The 24,685-nt window shown below is 48.2% G+C and overlaps 7 protein-coding genes across 7 annotated transcripts; 4 read left to right on the forward strand and 3 right to left on the reverse strand.

The window, feature by feature from the left end:
• Positions 1 to 261: 261 nt before the first annotated feature.
• On the forward strand, positions 262 to 1,912 carry Pdw03_5094 (Sucrose/H+ symporter, plant; the record flags this gene model as incomplete). The annotated part of the gene is made up of 3 exons (XM_066100946.1): positions 262 to 522; positions 586 to 1,452; positions 1,520 to 1,912. The coding sequence occupies 3 exons, from the start codon at positions 262 to 264 to the stop codon at positions 1,910 to 1,912; spliced, it is 1,521 nt and encodes a 506-aa protein (XP_065957886.1).
• A 5,587-nt stretch (positions 1,913 to 7,499) lies between these two features.
• On the reverse strand, positions 7,500 to 8,135 carry Pdw03_5095 (Phosphatidylethanolamine-binding protein PEBP; the record flags this gene model as incomplete). The annotated part of the gene is made up of 1 exon (XM_014683721.1): positions 7,500 to 8,135. The coding sequence occupies one exon, from the start codon at positions 8,133 to 8,135 to the stop codon at positions 7,500 to 7,502; it is 636 nt and encodes a 211-aa protein (XP_014539207.1).
• Positions 8,136 to 8,690: 555 nt separating this feature from the next.
• On the reverse strand, positions 8,691 to 9,716 carry Pdw03_5096 (Phosphatidylethanolamine-binding protein PEBP; the record flags this gene model as incomplete). The annotated part of the gene is made up of 1 exon (XM_014683720.1): positions 8,691 to 9,716. The coding sequence occupies one exon, from the start codon at positions 9,714 to 9,716 to the stop codon at positions 8,691 to 8,693; it is 1,026 nt and encodes a 341-aa protein (XP_014539206.1).
• Positions 9,717 to 11,163: 1,447 nt separating this feature from the next.
• Positions 11,164 to 13,115, forward strand: Pdw03_5097 (Major facilitator superfamily domain, general substrate transporter; the record flags this gene model as incomplete). The annotated part of the gene is made up of 4 exons (XM_066100947.1): positions 11,164 to 11,332; positions 11,400 to 11,571; positions 11,626 to 11,642; positions 11,719 to 13,115. The coding sequence occupies 4 exons, from the start codon at positions 11,164 to 11,166 to the stop codon at positions 13,113 to 13,115; spliced, it is 1,755 nt and encodes a 584-aa protein (XP_065957887.1).
• Positions 13,116 to 13,811: 696 nt separating this feature from the next.
• Pdw03_5098 (uncharacterized protein) lies at positions 13,812 to 14,278 on the forward strand (the record flags this gene model as incomplete). Its single annotated transcript, XM_066100948.1, has 3 exons — positions 13,812 to 14,081; positions 14,170 to 14,178; positions 14,243 to 14,278. 3 exons carry the CDS (start codon positions 13,812 to 13,814, stop codon positions 14,276 to 14,278), a joined length of 315 nt encoding a protein of 104 aa, XP_065957888.1.
• A 4,470-nt stretch (positions 14,279 to 18,748) lies between these two features.
• Pdw03_5099 (Sugar transporter, putative) lies at positions 18,749 to 20,123 on the forward strand (the record flags this gene model as incomplete). Its single annotated transcript, XM_014683717.2, has 2 exons — positions 18,749 to 18,776; positions 18,829 to 20,123. 2 exons carry the CDS (start codon positions 18,749 to 18,751, stop codon positions 20,121 to 20,123), a joined length of 1,323 nt encoding a protein of 440 aa, XP_014539203.2.
• A 983-nt stretch (positions 20,124 to 21,106) lies between these two features.
• On the reverse strand, positions 21,107 to 22,490 carry Pdw03_5100 (Integral membrane protein, putative; the record flags this gene model as incomplete). The annotated part of the gene is made up of 5 exons (XM_014683716.1): positions 21,107 to 21,489; positions 21,567 to 21,631; positions 21,694 to 22,085; positions 22,134 to 22,244; positions 22,308 to 22,490. The coding sequence occupies 5 exons, from the start codon at positions 22,488 to 22,490 to the stop codon at positions 21,107 to 21,109; spliced, it is 1,134 nt and encodes a 377-aa protein (XP_014539202.1).
• Positions 22,491 to 24,685: the final 2,195 nt, after the last annotated feature.

Genomic DNA, 24,685 nt, shown 5'->3' on the forward strand with positions numbered 1-24,685 from the left:
TACTTATCTGGTTAACTGCTTTTTGGCGAGAAATATTGCAAGATCTCCTTAGTGAAAATTTTTTCAAGACAAACCTAAGTTTCTTGGCCTCTGATAAGTGCGTACTGAACATATTTACATTCGAAGAGTGATTGGCCTTTCACCCATACGCAGTGACATTGGGCTCACGGTTGACTTGACGAAGTAAAAGATCCGGGTATTTATTCACCCTAAAGACTGGAATGAAATCTTAAAGATATTTGGTCTTCTACCTGAACCATCATGAGCAATCAAGATACCAACCAAGAAGCGTGGCAGTATCATCAGGAGGTCGACGAGGAAACACCTTTGATCCATTCTCCCACCATTGAGCCATATTCCGTCTTTACGCCAACACAGAAACGCTTTATTATTCTGACAGCGGCACTGGCTTCGAGCTTTTCGCCTCTATCTGCTAATATCTACTACCCGGCGTTGAATTCCATCGCGGAGGACTTACTAGTCAGTCCATCTCAAATCAATCTGACGATCACGACATATATGGTATGGTATCAATCAAATTCTACAAATTTCATTCCACCGCACTGACATCCCTCTTTTTTGAAGATATGCCAGGGCCTCGCTCCACTGATGACAGGATCTTTGGCAGACCAGGCTGGTCGTCGACCTGCGTACATTCTTTGTTTCGTGATTTACATATTTGGGAGCGTTGCTCTGGCTCTACAACACAGCTTTCTGGCACTCCTAGCTCTTCGTGCCGTCCAGAGCTGCGGGAGTAGCGGGACAGTGGCCCTTGCATCCGCAGTCGCCGCCGACATCATCACATCTGCTGAGCGAGGTATGTACATGGGCTTTACTTCGCTAGGAAACATTCTTGCTCCATCCATCGGGCCGATCCTTGGCGGTATTTTGAGCAAGTACCTAGGCTGGGAAGCGATCTTCTGGTTCCTTGCCATTGCAGCCTTATTTTTTTTCGTCTTACTACTGCTGTTCTTCCCCGAAACGTGCCGTGGAGTTGTCGGTAATGGCTCGATTCCGGTCTTCGGATGGAATCGAGCCATTTGCAGTTATTTGCGGACAACCACCGCTGTTTCCCCCCCTGAGCCAAGTGTGCCGAGGAGGCGCGTGAATCTCCCCAATCCCTGCTCAACCCTGCATCTGCTTTCCCACCGACCAGTGGGACTAGTGCTTTTGGCAAATGGAGTGGTATTCAGCAGCTACTACGCAGTTACAGCTGGAATCCCCGCACTCTTCCACAAAGTCTATGATCTCAATGAATTAGAGATTGGCCTATGCTTCATTCCTGCAGGGCTAGGGTCATTGTTCAGCGCAACTGCCAATGGAGTATTAGCCGACTGGAACTACCGACGGACTCGACGTAACGCCGGTCAGACGGTACACAGGAACCAAAAGCAGGACATCCTTGGATTTCCCATCGAACAAGCGAGGTTGCAGGTTGGCCTGCCAATGACAGTTCGTTTCCCTGAGATTTCCTTGTACATGACCCCTTCTATTAGTTGACTTTCTTTATCCGTTTTAGGTACTTGCAGCTATCTCAATCGTTGCTTACGGGGTACTGATACCCCTGAAGCCACCACTCCTGGTTGTACTTGTTGTGGTGTTTGTAATTTGCTTTTGTATTACGGCGGCATACAACGTAATGAACATTCTGATCGTCGACTTGTACTACGAGACACCTGCCACCGCGATGGCTGCCAATAACCTTGTTCGCTGTTTCCTGGGTGCTGGTGCTGCAGCCACGGTGAACCCTCTGATCCAGCGGATGGGCGTGCAATGGACATATTGTTTTGTATCGAGCGCATTGGCGTTGACAAGTCCGATTTTGGGCATTGTTTATACTAGGGGCTGGGAATGGCGCAAGAAACAAGCCGAGACTGCTGCACAACTGAGAATTGGACACGAGAGAATGTAGTACCTTGTGAGCTTACTCATTGAACTATAAAGTCGAGTGGCATGCATATAGTTTGCGAGCTTTGGATCGATATGCTATGGTCACAAATTCTGCTCTTTCTCGGTTAATTGCACAATTGGACAATATGATCTCATTTCTTACACTCCTATTTGGTGTTCTAACGGAGATTGTCCAAATCGTCCCTTGGGCCCCTGGTCAGCTACTACAAATACGGTACTCTGGGTGCACATGGATGACTCCTGGCATGGAATTGGATATTCGAGGTGTGGAAAAGTTGAAGACAATAAATCGAAGACTTTTAACATCGTCCCAGAGACTAGCATGATCCCTGAGATCAGCGGCCTGAACTTGCAATGTAACAAGAAATACATCATTCTCTTTATTGACCTGGACGCCATCCTCCCCGGAACTCATATCCAATCAGTAATTCTACATTGGTACCAACCAAATCTCATGATTGATTGCACAAAGCCGTCGCCTCCTTCTACAATCGTTCCTGGCAAGGACCATGGGGACGAACATCATCCGGTAGCCTCGTACATAGCTCCTCGTGCACCACCAAATTCTCACCACCGTTACGTCTATCTTCTTTTTGCACAGCCCCCGGCCTATCAGTTTCCCCAATGTTTCTCACACGTGTTTCCGGGGACTGTTAGCGCCCGGTCTGGATTCGATATCAGGGATTTTGTACTGGCAGCAGATTTGGACTCTCCGATTGCCATGAACTATTTCATTGGCAGACATGAACCTACCGAAGGCGAGACAACGACCATGCCGCAGAGTGCGACAACAACCTCGTTCCGTTCCGTGGATTGTCCCACAATGAGAGCCGGTCTGACTCTATGATTTAGGGACCGCGTGGGAGAAATGGACTCTGTGGTTGGTTTATATTTTTCGGGGTAGTAGGGTTCAACGAGGTTAGGAATTGAGATCACTGTGCTACGCCATTTGAGGAACCCTCCGTTCTTTGGAACCATAAATTTAAGTAAGCTGCCGTAAATTCACTTCCAAATTTGAAGTGAACGAGGGAGATCCGAAACGTTTTGTGCATGTCATCGGGATGCTTGTGTTGCGATCGTTGAAGTGGATTCGAAAATGTGGGGATCAAAACTATCTGTCTAGGATATTGCGGTGCTATTGTGGGATTTCCGATTTGAAGTGGTATTGAAGTGACTCGATTTCGCGTTGAAGAGAAGAGGGCGCTTGGTATACCACAAGGTTTCCCGGAATTTTCAATCCAAGTCGCAGGAATCCTCTGTGCTGCAGTTGCATGAATTTTTTTCACCCCTAAGCCCTCTACAGGGCCATTGTTCTTGGTCCCAGAAGTTACCAGGCAGAATTATACTGGGACTAGGCAAGTTTTGTGTGGAAGATGGGGATGTTAGAGTGTTTACAAGGCACATATAAATGCTCCATCCATGGATGATTCTAGGAGACTCAATCCGGACTTTCCATTAGTATCACGTTACTATCCTGGCAGAGCGATGGGTTATAGATTCAGAGTGGGTGTAATTGCTATGGCTTTTGCTTAGTCCTTCTGGCACTTGGCTTGAATTACCTTTGAGGTGACTTTATGAGTTCCGGTGCTAAATAATGTAGAATTTAATTAAAGGATAAGAAAAATTGTAGTCGATACTGAAAGCATACAAGGACACTTCAAACTGTGGGATCCTCGAGCTGATTTCGCACTGAAGACGTATAAGGCAGATACAGTATGAACTACAGTCGTAAAAAAAATCCCATGTGTTTGTCTAGTCATCCAAAGATTCATTTCCAGCAACTATCTGACGAAGTTTCAATCGGAAAGTCCAATCTTCGTGGCCATTCTGAGCAATCAAAATGCTTCCTCGCATCTACCAGTGGCATTGGATGATTCTTGCAAACAGCATAAATCACTGGGAAATCAGATGAAGCCAGGTAGCCTGAATTGTGTAGCAGAGATTGCAAGGCAATGTGCATAGTATATCGAGCGACAGTTGTTAGATCGACGTTGAATCTAACAAAACGATCACATTAGAGACAACGCATCTGATTATCAGGCGGTGATGTCGCACCAGTTATTGTCTCCGGATAAGGATTGCCAGGAAAATTTGCTACTGAGTATAAGTTCAGGAACAGTATAGAATGAAGTGTCGATAGGTTGTTGAATGAATGCCACCATGATGATCGAGCATCTCGGTCAACCACAGAAATTGTGGTTCGGCATCATGTTCGGCTGTTTAAAAACGCGTTCGAATTTCCACCTGATGATTTCTTTGGTTCGTGATCAACTCGAATAGGATGTTGCTCGAGGGAAAAAACTGAAGTTTTCATGTGCAACACCGGATTCGAGAGTCCGATGTAAGGAAGCATACGAGCTCCATGAAATGTGAATACCATACGGTGGCTGACCGAAATCGATTAGTATCAATAAAACATCGTCGGGTATACTACACCTCGTAAATTGTGCATTGATGCGTGGTAAGATAAGGTTAGTGATCCTTGAGGCGTCAGGAATCCCACAAAGTACAAGCGCAGTACTCGCACCTATGTCCTAAAGAAGGGTAGGACAAAACTATTTGTCAGTCGTAAAGTTCACGATCCATGTAAGTTTCGTGCTTTCGGCAATTGCTGTCAGTGAAGCTCGTCAAGGTGTGGGTAAACTGTGTTGCCAAAGTGTGTTGCCTTTCGTGATGAATGCAGGAGCGCAATCAAACGTGGTCTTGTGTTGCTGTTGTTGGATAGTAGAAATTGCATACTGAAAGGTTGGTGAACTGATCATGACATGAATATAAATACCTCAACTCAACCCAAGATTAGAGAGGACCAGACCAGTCCATTTTGGAGTTTTAAGAGAACAATCTTTTCATCTTCTCTTCCACAACTTATATATGGCTGAGACCTCTACGAAGAGGTCTCCGCAGTCCAACGGTCAACTCCGTCCCAACCAAAAGATGCGCACAACCTGTAACGCTTGCCAACAAGCGAAAATCCGATGTAGTCACACCTACCCATGTAACCGGTGTGAGAGTCACGGGTATGAGTGTGTCTATTCCATCTCGCAACCGCTGGGCCGGCCGGCCAAGAAAAAGACGACCCGGTCAGTGGCGGCGGGGGAAATCGGAAAGGCGCGCGGGAGGGAGGGGGAGGTGGTTGACCGTCCGACTCGGCGGGGTGCCGGGAGGGCACCGAGGCCAACCACAGTAGCGAGGGTGCAGAGGGCGCGCAGGGTCCCGAGTCGGGTCCCGAGTCCAACAACAGCATCCGGCTCGGGGCCTGGTTCAAGGGAAGAGTCGCACAAGAGCGACTCCAGGGCCGGCACTGAAGTCACACCACCGGAGGAAGGCTTTCAATGGCCGAGTTTCACAGCGTGGTTCTTAGAGGTTCCAGGTGAGCACAGACCTAGTTCATGGGTATATAAGTGTCGATGTATGACCATTGGGATGCGCAGAAAACCGCCCAAATGGAGAAGGGATCCAGGACCAGGATCTCGTCAGCACAAACGAGTCCAATACCAATGTCGATCCAGCTTTCACCGTTACTAGCCTGGACAGCTCGTTTGAACGAATTGACGGATTCGGAAGTGTTGGGGGTCCCCCTTTTCCTGAGCCGCGTGTTGACTATTCCACAGAGTGTTGTTCTCCCCAAATCGGATTGATGATTGATGAACCCCCCCTTGGAGGGTTCCTCCACACTGCTGCGTCGGGAGCCCAGTCTGGGTCCCTCTTTCAGGGCGGTGCAATCTACCCATTCAGCCTCGCACCGAACGCTATTCAGGTCTCCGGAATAGTCCAGGATCCGGCCAGAATCATGGAATTGCCCTCCAATGAGATCTGGCAAGAACCGTTGGATACTGGTTCCAGTCAATCTCTTCCGCCAGAAGGGGTTGATTTTGAGACACTGTCGGAAGATGCTTCTTCCCTTCACTGCAATTGCTATGCTCAGGCGTTTAGTGAAGTCGTGCGATCGGAGGAGGTGAATGGGTCCAACAAGATATTGCTTCACCTGGAAAGGGTGCAGCAACAGGGAGTGGTCATCCTTCAATGTCCATTATGCTGTGCTTCAAACGCCAGGGCTAACATTCTCACTTTATTAGTCATGGCGATTGAGAAAACAGCACGGGCGTTGAAGGTGAGGGCAAAATTGGCCACCACCTCGGTTCAAGGGGGGGTTCGTTCCGTGTGGGGAGAGGAGGACATCAGCCAGATGCACCATTGCCTATCTCATTTGTCAATAATCGTCCGATTTATCCACCAAGATCTTCATTGTGCCTCGCCTTCGGAATGGCATTTGGTGATGGCGGACGAGACAGATCGTCGGCTGCAGTCGATTATTCGAATATTCGAGTGATCGCTGGTTGTATGTGTATATAGTAGACGCGGAAATGGAACCTGAGAGTTCGTGAGGATTTCCAATAATTCCACAACTCACATCAATACTAAGAAGCGAGAGACGAGCGGTGATTGATGACATAGTTCCATCAAAGCTGTATAGCTCGTTCATGTAATAAAGCTTGGAAAATTAATAAAACGCCGGGCTGAGTAGGTACTATGGACACCAAAAGTGTTCGGCAAATTATTGGAAATCCTGAAAGCGTCTGAACAATGATCCGAGTTATGATAGACAACGCCTACCTGGGCTGCGTTGCACTAGCAACAGTCGAGTCAGCTGGCTCACAAAAGCCTTGACTAAACAGCTTTTCATGTCGTACCATTCTAGGCTGCTTTTCGAGCAGGACTTTCTCAAAAGAGACGATGCAAATAGGTATCACAAGTGAAAACACCATTCTAGCAGATGGTATTTGGTGGCATCAGTTTTCATCGTGATTCATGCTTACAGGAAGATCAATCACTGGCAGTAGAACATTCGCTGTAGCTGAATTGTCGAATTTAAAGACTGGTCGAGGGAATCCCATCTCCAGGAGATTCCGAAATACAGGCCTTTGCGGAAAGAGAGAACCTTTCGGTGAATTTATTTTCTTTGATGACAATCGCGGAGGAAAATCTTTTGAGAGTTACGGCACATCGGCTCTTTTTACTCGACGTTGATTTCGGCCGAATGAAGCAACTGTCGCCGAGGCGCTAGAAACGAATTCGCCACAGCGAACGACGCCAAAAACCATAGGGCTGGGACAGCTCTATGGTCTCGTAGGTCGTGGATGGATACAATTTGTAGACCGGTTGCGGGGTGAAAGAAGAATCCCACATAGGACAATGCCTGTCACTATTGATATTTCACCGTAGACTCCATGATTGATATGAAGCCCTGTAGGCAGTTTTTTACTGGTCCAAAAGCCTTTTTCCATGCCAGATGCGAACAGAATATGCGACTTCTCTATGACGTGAGATGTTCTCCAGGGTATTTGGAACTAGCCTAGGAGCCACTAGCTACTACTAGTGATGACTGCACGAATCAGTCATAAAACAAAAAAGAATTGATTACTAGGGCTTCAGTTCCATAATGATACTTACATGAAGAATCCTGGTGAACGTCAGGGAGCGAAATACCGGCAGGTTGCCGAAGTGCATTGGGCTCATCTATCACACCAGCACCCAGGCCCGTCCAACGCTGGTTCTGCTCGTGTTAAAGAGGTTGTGTTGCTGAGTAACTAGTTCGGCCAGGGCTTTTCAAATGTGCCAGTCCACTGGGCCCAGCCGATGACCTTGCCTGTCATGGCGCGCTTGATATCGTTCTTGGTCGCTTTCTCAGGAGCCTTGACCTTCAGCGACTCTTTGAGAGCGATAATGGTGAAGGCGTAACGATGTTTTCCATGGCCGAGGGTCGCACCAGCACCGACGTACGGTAATCCAAGTAGAGTGGGCACAAATCGCCAACCTGCGACGGTCAGGCGTGAAATCTTGGCGTATTCTTCGGGATGAACATTAGCCGCTTCGGCCTTGGTAGTTGAGGCTGGAATTGCCCAGAGAAGACAGTGGTGGAAGACATGAAATGGGATTGGTGGATCGAGATCTTCACAGAAAAGTATATACTCCTTTGTTTCCTCACGAGAGTCGGGAGCGGTCCAGAGCAGCTCAGGAAGACAGCTCTTGCCGTCGACGGCCTTGCAAGTACAGTGGAGAGGTAATTTAGAGCCTGAGGGCCCGGCCTCGGGTGATTCAAGGGTCATGTTGGGCTCCGGAAGGTCTTTGAATGCCGGGCAATGGATGATCTGTCTTGACTCATGACCACGGATTGGGTACAGCAGTCGGCCGATGGTAAACTCGAGATAATGTATTATCGCCATGGCACGTAGATTTGATAGAACCGCGAATGTAAATTCTTCTTGTATGAAGATAATGGGAGAATAAACGTCGTGATGTTGACTTTCGGGGAAGGGCAGGTGCCGCCCGATTGGGAAGCTGTCCTAGACCGGCGCGGAACCGGCAAGTGCAACTCTTGAAGTTCATTTTCTGTGAAGTTCTGATTTTCAGATTACGATCCTTACACCGCATGCATGCGCGAGCTTAGGCACTTGCGCTCCAAGCTCCGACGCATGAAATCAGTTCCAAGTTTGTCCGTTCCTCTCTTCCAATCTATGCATCACGAAACAGGTGTCTTCTTCCTTGAAAGCCCTGCCTGCGGTAGTTCAAAATACCTGAATGAGGCCAATTTACGCGTTTGGGCTTGGTCCTGATTACTCTACTAGCTGTGATAAGACACTGGGATTTCAACTGGAGCGTGCAAGTGATACAGAACGGTGGCGAGATCTCTATCGACGTGATGACATAACCAAGGAGAACAGGATCTCAAAGAAGAAATTGTTCCCAAGGCAAAAAGCTCAGCTATAGACTAATTCCATCTACGACGCAATGACGCTCGCGTATCCTGTGAACTCCCCAGTTTCCTTCTCAATGATTGGGATCTCATCTTCGACCACGGAAGCAAAAGTGTCTTTCTCCAAGGGTGCCCAGCCCAATTTCCGAAGTCGATTGGCCCTATTTCGTGCATTAGATCCGACCACAATCCCAGAAAAATCTCCGAACAAATCACCCCAGTGTTCCTTCGGAATGGGCTTCGGCGTAGATTGACCCACACGCCCTGTCTGCTTCAGTGTACGGCCAATCTCAGCAGCACATTCACCCCAAGCTAACTCTTGGCCATTCTCACAAAAGAAATACGGATTCATTGCAATCTCAGCGACAGGTGCACGCTCCATCGAATGAAGGAGAACCATGTATCCCCTGGCAAGGTCTCTGACATGGATCTGATTCCATACTGCGAGACCACTTCCGATCTGACCCACATAGCCATGTTTGATGGAGTACCGGATGAGCGTCGGCAGTTGAATCGACAAGCGGTTCTCCCTGGTGGTCACGCCGTAGATAAGGGGTGGAATCATGATGGCGATCTTGGCGTGGGAGGCTAGTTCTTGGCTTGCTCGGATGATTACCAAGTTGATATGGCGATGAAATGCGGAATCAGGGACGGCGTCAATCTCTCCGGGCTTTTCATCGTCAAAGATAGTACCGCTTTTATACTCTCCTTGGGCATTGTCGGAGAGCAAGGTTGCCCCACTATTGTGGATGTAAACTGTTCTCAGCCCTTGCGTCGCTCGCTGTCTGATGCCATCGATAATTGCTTGGACAGATGGCAGGTGGTCTGCGGTTGCAGTGTGGAAGACAATGTCACTAACTGCGACCTGATCCGTGATTACTGATGCGTCATCCAGGCTACCAACCACTGTTTCAACCCCCAAATTGGCGTAATCTGCAACAGCTGATTCGCGGCGAACAAGAGTTGTTACTTTATACTTTGATATGAGAAGGAGGTCTATGATCTCTCCGCCGATGAAGCCGGGACCAAGAAGGAAGACAGACGCAGACATGCTGAGTAACAGGTTCAATTAGTCGCGAAATGTACCTACCTACTGAGCCCTCGGCTGGTTAAATACGGATGACTGCAGGTTGACGTCGTTACAATTAGTAAGATCCCGCCTCACCAGCCTAGATGGCAAGCTCTGCAAGTAAATCCATGGATTAAATTTGACTTCCACAATGAAGATACGTCGTACATGGAAAGCCTCTTGCAGGGCTTCGGGATTTGGCTTTGGATGAACTCTTCGGAGTTCAGCTCCTTCTTCCTGTTGTTCAGTTTCTGCGTTATAGAAAAGTAAGTGAACATGGGATTGATCAAACGGCATGGCACTTCGAAACATGGAAGCCAGGCTATAAGCAAGTGGAAGACGACATAATCGTTCCATTGGGGATTGCCAAGATGCACATGCCAGATTGGCCGAGAAGAAAGCAGTTGAATTCTGTCGTGTCGGACCGCCAATCCCAATCTGCTGAACTGGCGCATGGCAGTATTCCTTCTTGTTGTAGAGCATGTCTTCCAAATCAGAATTATATTCTTCTATCGGGTTATAGTTTTAGTAGTATAACTCTTTAAAAAAATTCCTATTTGAGCGCCTATTTAGTTCGATCTGTTCCTAAAATAGCGCTCACTAGATCTAATCCCCTCATGAGTTCAGGCCATCTCTCCTCAGCGCAGCAGACCGGCCCAATTTAATCCTCCTGTTTACATTGATCTTGATGGTACAGATATATGAATCTGTATGACACTACGACTCGTATGATATAAGAAGGCAAAGCTCAGCTCTTGGTTACCAACAACCATTTGACCTTAATTGGGGCAAAAGGCTAGAGGTAAGTACTCTATACTATACTTGGTTATAGAGGCCAATAATCCATCTGACAATTTAACTGAGACTGACATGTTTCTGTAACGCACGGTCATAAATAAAAATTTCTCAAGGTAGAGAGCCTCGTCGGTATTAATTCCGTACATGGTGTAGGACAGATTCTATTTCCTTCCCCGATCTCGTTCTGGTCGAGCACTCGACCACTAAGATCCCCACTCTGCTCGGCAAGCTTCTTTTGCCGTTTCATAGTCAAGGCAGAGTATTGTTAAATCGGATGCAAAACCCTCTTTTCATGAAGGGAAAACTTCAATTCTTAGCCAACGTTGGAGCTGTATGGAAATTCATATAAAATTAAAATTAATTCAAAAGCCTCCAACCTGCTCGACACTCCCATTATGAGGACAATCATTATTCCTTTTTCCGGAAAAAAAAAACCGCAAAGTGAAACCTACCGAGCACTAAAATGCGATGTGTATATTTCTACTCCGTACAGAGGTTGCCGAACCTGCCGATCCAATGACATCACCAGCAATGATGTTGATTGTTGGGCTTCCGCCCGCATCCGTGTCCGGTCTACCTGGGGTCCGGAATTTCTGGATGTCGGGGGAGCATTCCCACAACATCCTCCCCGATGCTGTCCTATATATCTGCTGCTTTTCAGTCCCCGTCGCCGGACGAAGGCGTGCAGCAGCGACGGCCACGGTATGCCGGCGAAGATACCACCCCAACGAGTCGCCGGGAAATCCTGGGATGGTACTCATACGGAATTGCAGCTGAAGTGTTCGCAGTCTGCGGCGTAGGTTCGTAAGGTCATATTTTGAAAACAAAAAAACAAACAAACAAACAACACAATTCTTATCATACCAGGTTCTTTCCTACCCCTCACCTTGGAACAATTAGCCCGGGAGCGCGGCACCCTACAAACGAGCCGCCTTCCCTGCGTCGGACCATCAATAGGGAACAGCACGAATAATGCTGAGCATGGCCAATGTGTGGTCCCCGTCTTCGGCCTCGAGATCAACACAGCTAGCTTCGCCATGTACACTTTCTCACTGGCCGTACTTATCCAGGCGCTAACACTGATATCATTCAGCGCGCTGGCAGATTATGGTATGGTTGCCATATGCCACACCGGGAATATGCAGTGCAAAAGAAGGACAGCAGTTGACATTGATTGGATGTATAGAAAACAACCGCAAGACATTGCTTATGGTCTTCGGATTCACCGGTGCGCTCGCCAGCATGTTGTTCATATTCATTGCGCCGCCTGCGTTCATTCTGGGATCCGTCTTGGTCGTCGTTGGTGTGACCTGTCTCGGTTCTTCCTTTGTTGTGCTGAACTCTTACCTCCCTGTGCTTGTCGCTAACGACCCATCCCTGCGAAAGAAGATGGATGGCAGCGCGGAAATGTCGAGCTTCGACCGAGACGGAGATACCTCGGATTGGAACGATTGGGGTAACGATGGTGCCGACGATGACAGTTTAGATGAACTCCAGCCATCAGGCCAGGCACAGAGCTCCCTCGAAGGTGGAACAGGAGCCAAAGCCCCCTCGTCCTCCCCGGAGCTGCAACTGTCGACCAAAATCTCCTCCCGGGGGATTGGTCTTGGATATTTTGCAGCACTTTTTGTGCAAATCATCAGCATTATCACGCTCATCACATTGTCCAAGACCTCCCTTGCCAAAGCGTCTTCCACTCTTCCCATGCGGTTCGTATTGCTCCTGGTTGGACTTTGGTGGGGCGCATTCACCTTGGTCACTCGTAATTTGCTGAAAACACGACCGGGTCCACGCCTGGACACTGTCTCCACCAAGGGAACCGGAAGATGGCGGGCCTGGCTACGACTGGTCGGATTTGCGTGGAAATCCCTGTGGGAGACCGTCAAAGTAGCCAGCAAACTGCGCGAAGTCCTGATCTTCCTCGTAGCATGGTTCCTACTCTCTGATGCAATGGCCACTGTGTCGGGAACAGCGATCCTATTCGCGCGCACGGAACTCCAACTGAGCACGCCGCTCATTGGGCTTCTCTCCATCACCGCCACCGTGTCCGGCATGACGGGCGCATTCTTATGGCCACATGTGTCTCGATACTTTGGCTTTCAGCCGAACCAGACCATCATCCTGTGCATTGTCCTTTTTGAGTTAATCCCCTTGTATGGGTTGCTGGCTTACATCCCCTTCATCAGAAACTGGGGCGTGATCGGGTTACAACAGCCGTGGGAGATTTTCCCGCTAGCCATCGTGCACGGAGTCGTTTCTGGGGGACTGGCATCCTACTGCCGATCATTCTTTGGACTCTTAATTCCGCCCGGGAGTGAGGCTGCGTTTTACGCTCTTTACGCTGCTACTGATAAGGGAAGTTCATTTATTGGACCCGCTATTGTGGGGGTTCTTGTAGATGCGACCGGTCAGGTGCGGAGTGGATTTTTTTTCATCGCGGTGCTCATCATTTTACCTATTCCGCTTGTGTGGATGGTGAATGCGGACAAGGGCCGACGTGAAGGTTTGGCTATGGCTGAGACGGACAAGTCACATGGTGGGCCTGCTGAGTACGAGGAAGCCGAAGGGCTATTAGCCCGGTAGATTCAGACTCCAATCAGAACCGAGATTTATAGCAAATAGATAAATCTAGATGAATATAGATGAATTTAGACGAATTTAGATGAATATAGATGAATATGGATGAATATGGAAAAACATAAATGAATCCAGTTGGGAAGGGGAGGGCGTGAAAAAAGTATGAGTACCAGGCTTTGACGAGATTGGCACGCCATGCGTAGGTTGTATCTTGTCTTCGAATTTAACCTGAAATTTGTCTCACTTTCAGGGGTTAAAATAGATTCAAAGACACAGGGTCTTTTCCACGGATTTTTTCCACCTCTTGGCTCCAAGTCAAGCCTTTTAAGTCGGGTAGTGCGGGATGTCCAATGTGGAGAAGACCAATGTCCAATGAAACATCTCCACCCAACGAAGAAAAAGCCCTGGACGTTCAGCTTATTCACCAAAAACAACGGTCTAAATCATCTGGCCTGAGCATGAAGTGGGTTGATCCCAGGGTTCGTGATTTGTTGCCTAAAAAGGAGAGGGCCCTGAGCTGAATCAAATCGTTGACATTTCAGTGCAACTTTGGATTGTATGAAACATGGCGTCGGGTCCAAAAGGACGAAAATTTAAAGATTCACCATTTTCTCCATCCGAAAAAAAAAAAAAAAAAAGGACAAATCAACAAATCATGCCAAAACTGAGACTTTGTTCAACTTTCCCCTCTCAACCTTCATGATGCTCACCAAGGCTGTGTTCGCGTCTCTGTTTCTCCTCACCAGTGCTAATCCATGGAGGCAAGATCGCTCGATTGAGCCCATCATAAGCTGCTCTCAGCTCCCGTCGTACAATAATGATACAAGGATCGCTGGGCCTTGGACAATTAAGGTTGACAACTGCTACGATGGAGCCGGGCCTCAAGGGCTATGCAGCGTCGAGGGCTTCGAGTCTAGTAGCGATATCACCCGGCAGCGAGACGACAAACCCAATACGATTGAGCATGGATTTGTAAGTTCGTACCCTAGACAAAGGACATTGTCCAACCATGATTACACACACTTGCAACAAAAGACCCAGATGACTAATAGAGGTTCAGATCACGATCGTAAGCGATAAAAACAACCTCAAAACCCAGCTCCGCTGCAACGGCATCCTAAACATTATCGAAGCACACGTCCTTTCCGGCCCCGGTGCCGGCACCCTGAACTGGCATGCCGTCGGGATAGACCACCATCCCACTACGGGGCGACTAGTCTGGGGCAAACCCGATGCTCAGCCTGTCCAGGCGTACAGACAGTATCGTCACGGACTACTCGTTGAAGGCATCTTCCTCGGGTCGAACAATGAAATCAATTGGGCTGTGCACTCGGCTGGGAGGGATGTGAGCATTATGGACATGAAGCCGTATTGGGTCATGCGATTGATGATTCCAGAGACGAGTATTCGGGAGAAGGAGTTTCGGACGCTGATTCGGATTGAGGGGAGCTGAGCTACTTGTATTTTTTTTTGACCCGTTGCGTTTGCGTAGCTTTGCTTCCTGTTATCATACCCCCCTCTGGATGCACACTGATCAACTTCTTCTCATGTAGGCTGTTCTAAGTCTCGTAGTTTCAACGGACGCATAAAATACAGCTCAAGCCAGTCTCTCGCCATAACAAACTCATCTAACATCAGAATAAGGTGCATCCTCGTTGAAAGGCAATTAGCGGTGGTCCCACACCAGGTCGAATTCACCGTATGCTACACCGTCTCAGCTGACCCCGAGTCCTTCTCTTCGCCGTTCTATTCAGACTTATTCTTTCGCTGGATGCAATTCATCCCCAAAACAATGCTCTGCTCGTCGCCATCTGCCTTTGAAATCCATGCGCTTCGGTCTTCTCCAAAAAAAAAACATCTTAGATGTCTGCGAGGGACACAAACGAGTTTTACTTCAAATAGCTCAGGAAGCCAAGTTTGGCGGATGCATCTAGACATGCCTGGCCTCTCATTTAGCAAACAGATCTCATTCTGTCGGTCATCTTAGGTGTCAGCAGCCTGAGTCTGTGGCTTTATGTATGCTTCTTGTATAAAGAGCGTTCGTGGACCAATTACAGGGTCTATGCAAATCTCCAAACGAGAAAGCTGGACAGGGTTTTTGAGGTACAACCACTGCAATTCTTCCTTGACGGGAAAAACGAAATCATGTCTCTTCCTTTCTATGTGACTAAATGGTACTGATCAAGCTCATACTCTTCTTTACGGCCGGCTTCATACTCCAATGCAACCACGACGATGTTTACTTTTACGCACCGGATTGTAGTTCAGCCATGCTATATACTCGGCTACGTTAATCATGATTAGACTCTACGGCTGCTCTGTGAAAATTGAGAAAACATACCATGTCATTGCCTAAAAAGCAACTCAACCAAGTCCTGGCTATGTGAAGTGCAAACAGTGTCATCGAAAGATTGTGCTATCTAGGCCTAGTTGCATGCCTTCTCAGTCGCAAGTTGATTGTATGCGGCCATACACGCCGCGCAAATACACAATTGCTGCTTTAGTATCAGTTGTGCGCATGATCTTTTGCGCGCTTGTAGAAGTGCTCAATTTCGACGATGGGTTAATGGTGGTTGACATTTGGGGAAACAAGTCGCGTGAGAGTCAAATTGGTCATCTCCATGCAGATTCTGGATTATGGCCTTGTTCATAATTACCGTCAATGAAGCTGTTTGAACCAATTAACAGACCTGCTCCTTTGATCAGCAATGAAAAATATGCACGGAGGACCAAATTCATGTGTTACAGACATGGGCCGTAAAATCGAAGTTTGAGTGCTTAGGGGCTCAACCGTTTTCCAAATTTAGTGTCAAATTTTCGTAACTGAGGATTCCATCTCGTTGCTCTATGTCGAGTCCCTTCTTCAACAAACATCCCCTGAAACGAGAGGCTGTTGGAGGCTTGAACTTCTAAGAAGAGAAGCTAGACAGTCACAAGAATTCTTCGGCTGGAGTTCCCGAAGCCAGTGTAATCGTTGTATCTTGGTTGGGATAACACGCAGCGGATCTTGTGGAAGACAGTGTCTCTTCTGCGACTACATTCTCTGACCACATCGCCAAAGCGAGAATCCCCTTTGGTCTTGACTTATCAGGAACGAAAGCAATGCAACCGCACATTGTCTCTGCTGTGTTTATTCGAATCCTGTACCACCTATTTCTGTTGCCACATGGATGCAGTTATCACGAAGAGTGGTTTTTGGCGACATCTTTTGGGGATCAATCCAGCGGTGGAAAGGGAAGGTGGAAATTAACACCCCCTAGCAATTTGAGCGCCATTTTTTGTGATCCGTGTGTAAAGTACTACCAAGTCACGCTGCGGTCCATGTTAATAAATGAGACGGACGTGACCACTGGTCCCTCGCTGAGCATGCTTGACGCACTCTTAACCGCTCCGTCAAGCTTCAAAGCTAGATTTCCTAGGTAGGCGCGAGTGACGAGGGCCCCCAACTGCGTGCGACTTAGATGAGTGGCAGTCTATATACCGAGGCTATTGCGATTGACCATGTTGATTTCCATCTGTGGGTGCTTTGGATTCATTCAATCCGCGTTGTCATCTCCAGAGAGTGTTGGCATTTGCTGAAAAGCATGCTCGAATAAGATCAGCCATGGTTGTATCAAGAATCTTCCTTCACCTGCATGCGTTGGACGTCTACCCGATTGCTCAGGCGTAGTGTGTCTTAGAGCTCTTCTGCATTTAATCCATTCTCTTGATCAGAGAAACCCCAGGGACATTTCCAACCACACCAGTTACCCATCGCAGCATGATTGACTCGTTGCAAGCTCTTTGCGAGACTCGTAATTGCCGCACTATGCGGCACACCTAAATCCCTGTCCCGATGCCGAAATTTGAGGGAAATTGAGGAACGAGCCAGACGGGCCAGGTCTCATAGAAATAGCTAAAGAGGCCAACCCAGAATATTGGTTGAATAAGTTGGCATTTCCTCTAGGCAACTCATAATCTGTACTAGGGAATCATAGAGTCCAGCAGTGAGCAGGAATTATGTTTTGCTTTGGTTCAGGTTCGTTTTCCAGCCTGACGTTGCTGCCAATGGGTGCAGGTGGCCGGTGAGGGAAATCACTCCTTGATCGACACAGATCAGGGGAGTCCCATGCCCTGTTTTATGTTCCTACACCAGTACCTAGGAAAGGGTCCTGTAGCCAAAGGTCCAGAGAAAGTGTAGATGGTTGAAGGAACGATTTACCCACCGTGCCTTCCCTATCAAGGCAGCTGAGCAGACACCAACTAAAACCAGGTTCGGGTAATTATCTTTTTCTGTTCGTCTGTCGCCATTTTCCAATACTCTCAGGGTATCTTTCGAATTCAGGCTATTTACACGACTTGCTAGAAATTCTGGCATAGGAGCCCAACTAAGTGCTTAGACAAACTACGTCGATGCATCCACAACGGTATTGCCCGTGGAAGCCCACTTGTTTTGGATGGCCAAACTGTAATAATTGGCTGGGAAGCCCCGATGGGCTCATCATGAGGCGCCAAGATTGATAACTGACGATTTCATTGAAGAAAATCGGCTTTAAAAAGGAAGCAACAAGCGTAGATAGCCAGCCCCCTGCCGATCAGACGAGACCTAGGCACCAAGTCTCAAGTTGCGAGCACGACACATATCCCTGTGACAATCAAGGTTAACCCCAAATGTTACCCCAGATGCCGCTGGAGAGGGAAAAAGTCCCCACCCCTCCCCCTGTTCCAACCTCAGATGTCGAGAATCCGGGGTGGTTGCCTCATTATCCAACAGGCCGGTCCCAAACGCCGTCATAGATATTCTCGAAAGCACCTGACATGCCATTGTTCCAATAGGCGAAAATCACTTGACGAGACCAGGAATTTCGTTCTGGGCACTTATTCCCAATTGAACCTTCGGCGTATTTCCCCGTTACAGAAAGGGGATAGCTTCATTTTCTACATTCCGGGGCGTTAGCGCTAACAAGCCAGCTCCAATCATATCAGACCCTGTAAATGTCAGATTGTCGTGCCGGACACTCCAGAGTAGGTCTAGACTCGCTGACAAGCATGTTGTTCGACTCCGGGATATTTTCCCACAATCTACCTAACACAACAATTAGCCTGAATACCGGGATGGGGTGATCGCAGTCTGGGGATTCGATGCCAAACTATGCCTTCTTTTCTCCGCAACCCCAGATGCACGCTAATGTTCATGTGGGTCATCCTAGCAGGTCGAGTGTCGCGAGAATAAACGTATATAGACGACAATTCCCCTCCCCCAGTCTGAAATTAAGCGGGATCCTATAGGACAACAAAATTGATTAACGTCAACAGTCATCTTTGTCCAACTGCCTATCATGGCGTCCACTGTGGACACTGCACTTGCGGAAAAAACTGCCGTCAACCATGTGGAAGATACCCTGGGCCACGGTGCCATTAGCGAGGCCAAGCAGGCTACCGACGATGAGCACTCACAGACACTGATGCAGGCCTTGCGTGAGAATCGTAAAGCTGTGATGTGGTCAGTGTTGATCTCCCTGTCCATCATCATGGAGGGATACGATACCATCCTGATGGGAAATTTCTTCGCCTACCCTACGTTCCAGCAAAAATATGGATCGTGGTATGGTGTGGAAATCGGATACCAGGTATCTGCACCTTGGCAGACGGGCCTGAACATGGCTAGTACGGTTGGATGTATCTTTGGTGAGTTCTTTCGTGGATTGCCACCCCAGCACAAACACTGACACGATCAAAGGTGGCATATTGAACGGATACTTTGCGTCCAAGTACGGTTACCGACTTGTGATGTTCATTGCCCTTGGAGTTCTCGCTGCTTTGATCTTCATCACATTCTTCGCCAACTCCGCAGGAGTCCTCCTGACTGGCCAGGTCCTTTGTGGACTCTCATGGGGAGTGTTCGCCACCATCGGACCAGCCTACGCATCTGAAGTGTGCCCCACCATTCTGCGCGGTTATTTGACCATCTACGTCAATTTGTGCTGGGCTATCGGCCAGCTGATTGCCTCTGGTGTCCTCTACGGACTTGTCGACCGAAAGGACCAGTGGGGCTACCGTATCCCCTTCGGCCTACAGTGGATTTGGCCCGTTCCTTTGATGATCGTTTGCTGGCTCGCACCCGAAAGTCCATGGTGGCTTGTCCGCAGCGATCGCCTCGAAGACGCGAAGCGCAGCATCCGCCGACTGGGGGGTAGCAAGACCGAAGAACAAATCAACGGACAACTCGCCATGATGGTGCACACGATAAAGCTTGAATCTGAGATCGAAGCCGGCACCACCTACTGCGATTGTTTCAAGGGAGTTGATCTGCGCCGCACCGAGATCTGCTGTATGGCCTTCGTCGGTCAGATTCTGTCCGGCAGTACGTTTGCCTACTCACCTACCTATTTCTTTACCCAAGCCGGCATGGACACGAGTCGCTCTTTCCAACTTGGCGTCGGATGCACTTCCATAGCCTTCGTGGGAACATGTTTCTCGTGGTGGCTGATCACCGGATTTGGCCGCCGCACGCTATACGTCTGGGGCCAGGGCATACTCTGCGCAACTCTCTTCATGATTGGGATCCTGGACGTGTCCTCCTCCGCAAACAGCATCATGTGGGCACAAGCGGGACTCTGCTTTTTCTGGCTCTTAACTTATTCCTTAACCGTTGGCCCGATCACATACGCCATTGTCTCGGAGACATCCTCCGTCCGTCTGCGCCCGCTGACAGTCTGCATCGCGCGCACATCCTACCAAATCATAAACGTGGTGTCACAAGTACTTGAGCCATATTTCATGAACCCGACCGCGTGGAACGCGTCTGGCAAGACGGGATTCTTCTGGGGTGCCACGGCACTTGTTGCGTTTGTCTGGGCGTTCTTCCGTCTTCCCGAGGCCAAGGACCGTACCTACGCAGAGCTGGATATCCTGTTTGCTAGCAAGGTCAAGGCAAGAAATTTTGCGTTGACTGTTGTGGATCCCTATGCGATTAGGCCTGCTGAATCGCAGGCGGGTCTTGTGCGTAAGAAAACGCAGGACACCAATCATTGAATAAAATTAGAAACAGCAGGGATAGCACACGGGAACTTTCGTATGATCCCATGTGTGAATTGGCTTGGCATGTTTCAGCGAATAGTGAATGACTGAACAGCCAACTTTCAAGATGATAGGTCTAAAAGTACGACAACGGTCAGTCGCTTAAGCAGCCTTGTGATGATTTTGTAGAAGTCTTGAACCTTCCACACCTTGCATACAACCTTTTTCCCCCAGATACTCTCTCTCTTGTTCCCACCATAGCAAGAAGAACGACATGAATTCGCCGCAAAAAAAAACTAGAACATAGTGAGATGAGTGTACCTATGCAGACCGACTTTCCATACGCCAATCATGAGACATCTAATCCAGCTTAGCAGCCAAAGAAACCCCCCCGGAATCCTGACTCTGAGCGATTTTAGCGCTGTAGAACATAGAATCACCAAGTTTTGATCGATTCACACAATAAGAAATGTGCAACTTAGGACCAGGATCGTCGCCAAATCGTCGCGATAGGTCAAGGCTTAGCATAAGATCAAAAAATAGGCAACCTCGTTGACCCGCTTTTATTCCAGCCTTTGCTCCTCCTACAAGCATCAACCCTTAAGGATTCAATTTCATGTTTCAGAGCAATTAGCATATTCTCTCAATCCCATCCTCATGGTAATGGCAATAGAGGTGTAGACCGTCTAACGCAGGAGGTGAGACGAAAATCGTACAACCTAGGTTAATAGTGGTTAGCCTGGTACCTCATCCGAACCGCGTAAAGATCGGCTGGTTTAAGCGGCACATCGTGTCCCGCATTAGCTGATCACACGAGCTGCCCCTGCATAAGAAAATTGCGCATATTGAGGGTGGCCTTTGTAAGGAGCAATGGACGCCCGTATATTGGACCGACTATGGAGTGCTCCTCAATCATAAATTCATCCATAAGATTCATAAAGAGAATAATTATATACAGAGCGTCTAGGGAAACCCGGGACTTGCCCACTGAGCCGATGTCATGAATTGCGCACGGACACGCGAACAGACCTCTCAACCCTCCACCTGGGAGCATCGGGGTCGTTACTATATGCAGTCAAATCGTCCTCGCTCGAATTAAGTTGTTTCTGAGCGGTGGAGATAGTAGTCGTAACACCGTGGTACTCATCACTCCCTGTGCCAGTCCAGAGCTGGTGTGCATCGTCACGGGATATCTGGTTCGACCGCATGGAGCGGTGGAAGGCGCCAGCGACATTGTTGGATAGAGGAAAGGACTGTGGCGTGACATCAGAGGAGCTGTCACGGAAGATGCGAATTATGGGACGGAGGGTTGTTAAACAGCCCGCCGTGATGCCGATTCCTGCTTCGATGTTGGACCATATAGAGAGTTGGGAAGTGGCATCTGTTGGTTGTTAGTGAATGTGTCTGTATAGAAACAAGTGGCGTCGAAACCGACGAATACAAAATAATTGTGCGTACATAGGAAATCTGGATCTTTGTAGGTGGGGATATAGGGAATCCGAATAATAACGGCGGCACTCGCGCTGCAGGGATGTTAGCATTTGCCACCATGCAGGTCAAGGACAAGTCCTTCGGAGTCACGAACATGGAACCGATGCCCAAGATAACGGCAATGGCACCCTTAGTTCGGCGGTTCATGCGCAGGTTCCATATTAACGCCACGGGAATCAATCCAATTGTCAGGTCGGTTATAGCGGCGCCGATGCTATACAAGTACGCGATACCAATGAGGAGAGTTCTATTGATGCACGCGCCATGAGTATTCGGCTGTGCCCGTTTCCAGAAATAGTCGACGGGGGAGCATTGGAACATGGTGAAGAAAAAGAAGATGAGGCCAACGGCGGTGGCGAGAATCATTGCGCCGTAAAGGATATAGGCGTGGACGCGAGAGATGGTGATTCGGAGGAGGGCAATGATAATGGAGAGCTTGGCTACCACGCATGTTAACACGTAGAAGAGTTGTCCCACCCACCAGCACTATTGTATGTGAGTTTTAGGTTCAGGATGCTAGGGCTAGGATCGTACCAGCATTGCGCGGTGGAAGTGATCCGGGTATTGGGCAAAGTATACCGTTTTCCTCCCAAGTCCGTATTTGCAACCAACGATGCCGCAGATTGCAAAGGCCGTATTGAGGGCCTGCCATGGAACGAGTGTTAGAAATTATTGATCGCATTGTGGAAGGGTAGAGGGGTAACTCACCATGGCTATGACCATTGTTCCATCATCCCAGCCCCAAGCGCGAACAACGTGTGTACGGACAAAGCATCTTAGGATTACGCTCAATAGCGAAATAGCGAAGAAGACCGAAGTCACGATTAACATCGCCTTGTTTCGGCTGTCGTCGAGATTGACCCCTTCCAGCGGGACAAATCTAGCTTCCATGATGAACGAGCAGAGGGCATGAGGATCACATCCGCATGTAGAGAGAGCAAATGCCAAAATGAATCAGGAGGATGAAACGGGGCAGTCCCTTGTGGTTTTATTTTGGAGATGCCCACAGCCTGCTACTCTAGTTTTAATAAACCTTGATCTTTGTTGGCTCTGGACCCTTAATTTTCCATTTTCTACCAAAAGTCCCAAAGTGCGCATGTGTGATGGGAAAAAATGGGAGCCACCCCTTAGGCCAAGGACCAGTGAACAATGTCTCGCTGGTGGGGGTGCATGGGTACTGGATCTTCGGATCAAGTCTATTTTCGATAGATCGCCACACGAGGACGACCCAAAATGGCTGGCGTGTTTGAGGTTCCCTAACGCAGCGGTGGCATCTCCTATTAAACTGAGCAATGAACCGTGCCAAGCATTTTGCTCTTGCGCCGGGGTCAACACAAATTCCAAAGTTCTCACTAAACCAAAAATCTAGAAATCAGGGATCATTCGGATGACTTACCCACACAGACGATACTTGTGAAAGTTTCAGCCCTGGAAGTAGCCAACGAACAAGATAGATTGCTAACTTTTAGCATTATTCTAGCTTAGTGAATGAATTGTTTAAATCAATTCTCTAGGATTTAAAATTGTTTTGTGGTGATTTCGAGAATTTCGTGTTTGTGGGCCGCACCAAGAATGGTCCACGTGGGTTGACATACATACTTGGGTTCCTACAAAATCTCTAGGAACTGGAGATTGTGGGGAAATGCTGGCACAACGTGCATTGAATTTCACTCCTCTTCCCGACTCGGCGCACATGCTGCAACGTTCAAAGATGTTCCTGGTACTGCCCGGCGGATGTTTAGCCACAATGGCATTCCAACAGGAGGGTTTTAAGATTTTGTTGCAGATGAACGGTTCCAAGGTTCTGTCTAACCTCGGAGATCTCGGTAACCGCAGCATGAGGGCTGTGAGGATTCCATGGACGGGCTGAACTCTATCTGTCTCTACCGACACCTTCTAACCATGGAAGGGTGGGCAACGGCAGTTTACACCGAAATTCGGGGGTTCTTCAGCAAAGTCACCTATCACATGCAGCAATCGATATTAACGGCACTCTGCATACCACCGGCACTCTCGGGAGGGAATTGGGCTGATTTGTTCAAACTTAATCATGTGGACTAGAACGCTGAAACCTAAATATGTGAACGAAGAACGAAGAACCCCTACCCCTTTGAACCGTTGGGTCCCCACTCCGAAAAGTGTGCACTTGGCATTACCAATGATCTATGTCGAGTTTAGAGGATTGGCTCAATATATCGAAACATGAACAATGTCATCCGTGCGCGGCTATTTACGCGCTATGCCCGCCACAACCACTTTAAAGCCGGCCAAGGGGGTCATTGTTTGTGTTCAGTACACTTCCTTTGAGCCCTAAATCGCGTGCTACATTTTGATGACCTCCTAAGAATCTTCTTGGTCTTCAGGAGAAACTAAGGAGAGGAAGGTACATATGGAAAATGTCGGTATAAAATACATCCCATGATGAAAAGTCCCACGACAGATGATTTTAACCCGCAGCACATCAAAATAAAATGGAGATCTGTACTCAACTATAAATTTGACACTATCGGTGTAGTAAAAAGTATTAATTAAAAATCAATAATTATAGATTGAGCCAATAAATTCAATATATATTTAATATTTGGTATAGTAGCCCTTTATCTTTACGCATAGTAAATAATCTCCTAGGTACAGAGAGGATCAAGTTATTGATTGTACATTATTAAATACCTTTTTTTCTTTTTTCTACTTTCAAATAAATACCGGAATGTAAATAATTAATATCTAACTAGAAGATAGCACTATAATTAAGAAGGACACGGTGAATGGGAGGCCAGAAACGGCCACTTTTGACACCGTTTTAGGCCGCTCGCTCACCGTGATCGGTCTTGGCGTCACGTGCACCGAAGCACACGCGCGACCCGTTTGCTGCCTGCCACCTATGCTTCGGATTCGCCGTGCCTGGTGCCTGGGCCCATTGATCGACCGATGTCTATTCATGCCGCAGCCGCATGGCCCCATCCTCGTTCACCCTCAGTCACCCTCCCGGCTCATGGGAGCCATTTTTGGCTCCTCCGTTGACCGTTCTGCTTTCCTGAGTTTCTACAAAAATCGACCACCATGGCCCCCGACTGACAGTCCTCCCT

Source organism: Penicillium digitatum, chromosome 6 (assembly GCF_016767815.1).
Source record: "Penicillium digitatum chromosome 6, complete sequence".
NCBI lineage: Eukaryota > Fungi > Ascomycota > Eurotiomycetes > Eurotiales > Aspergillaceae > Penicillium > Penicillium digitatum.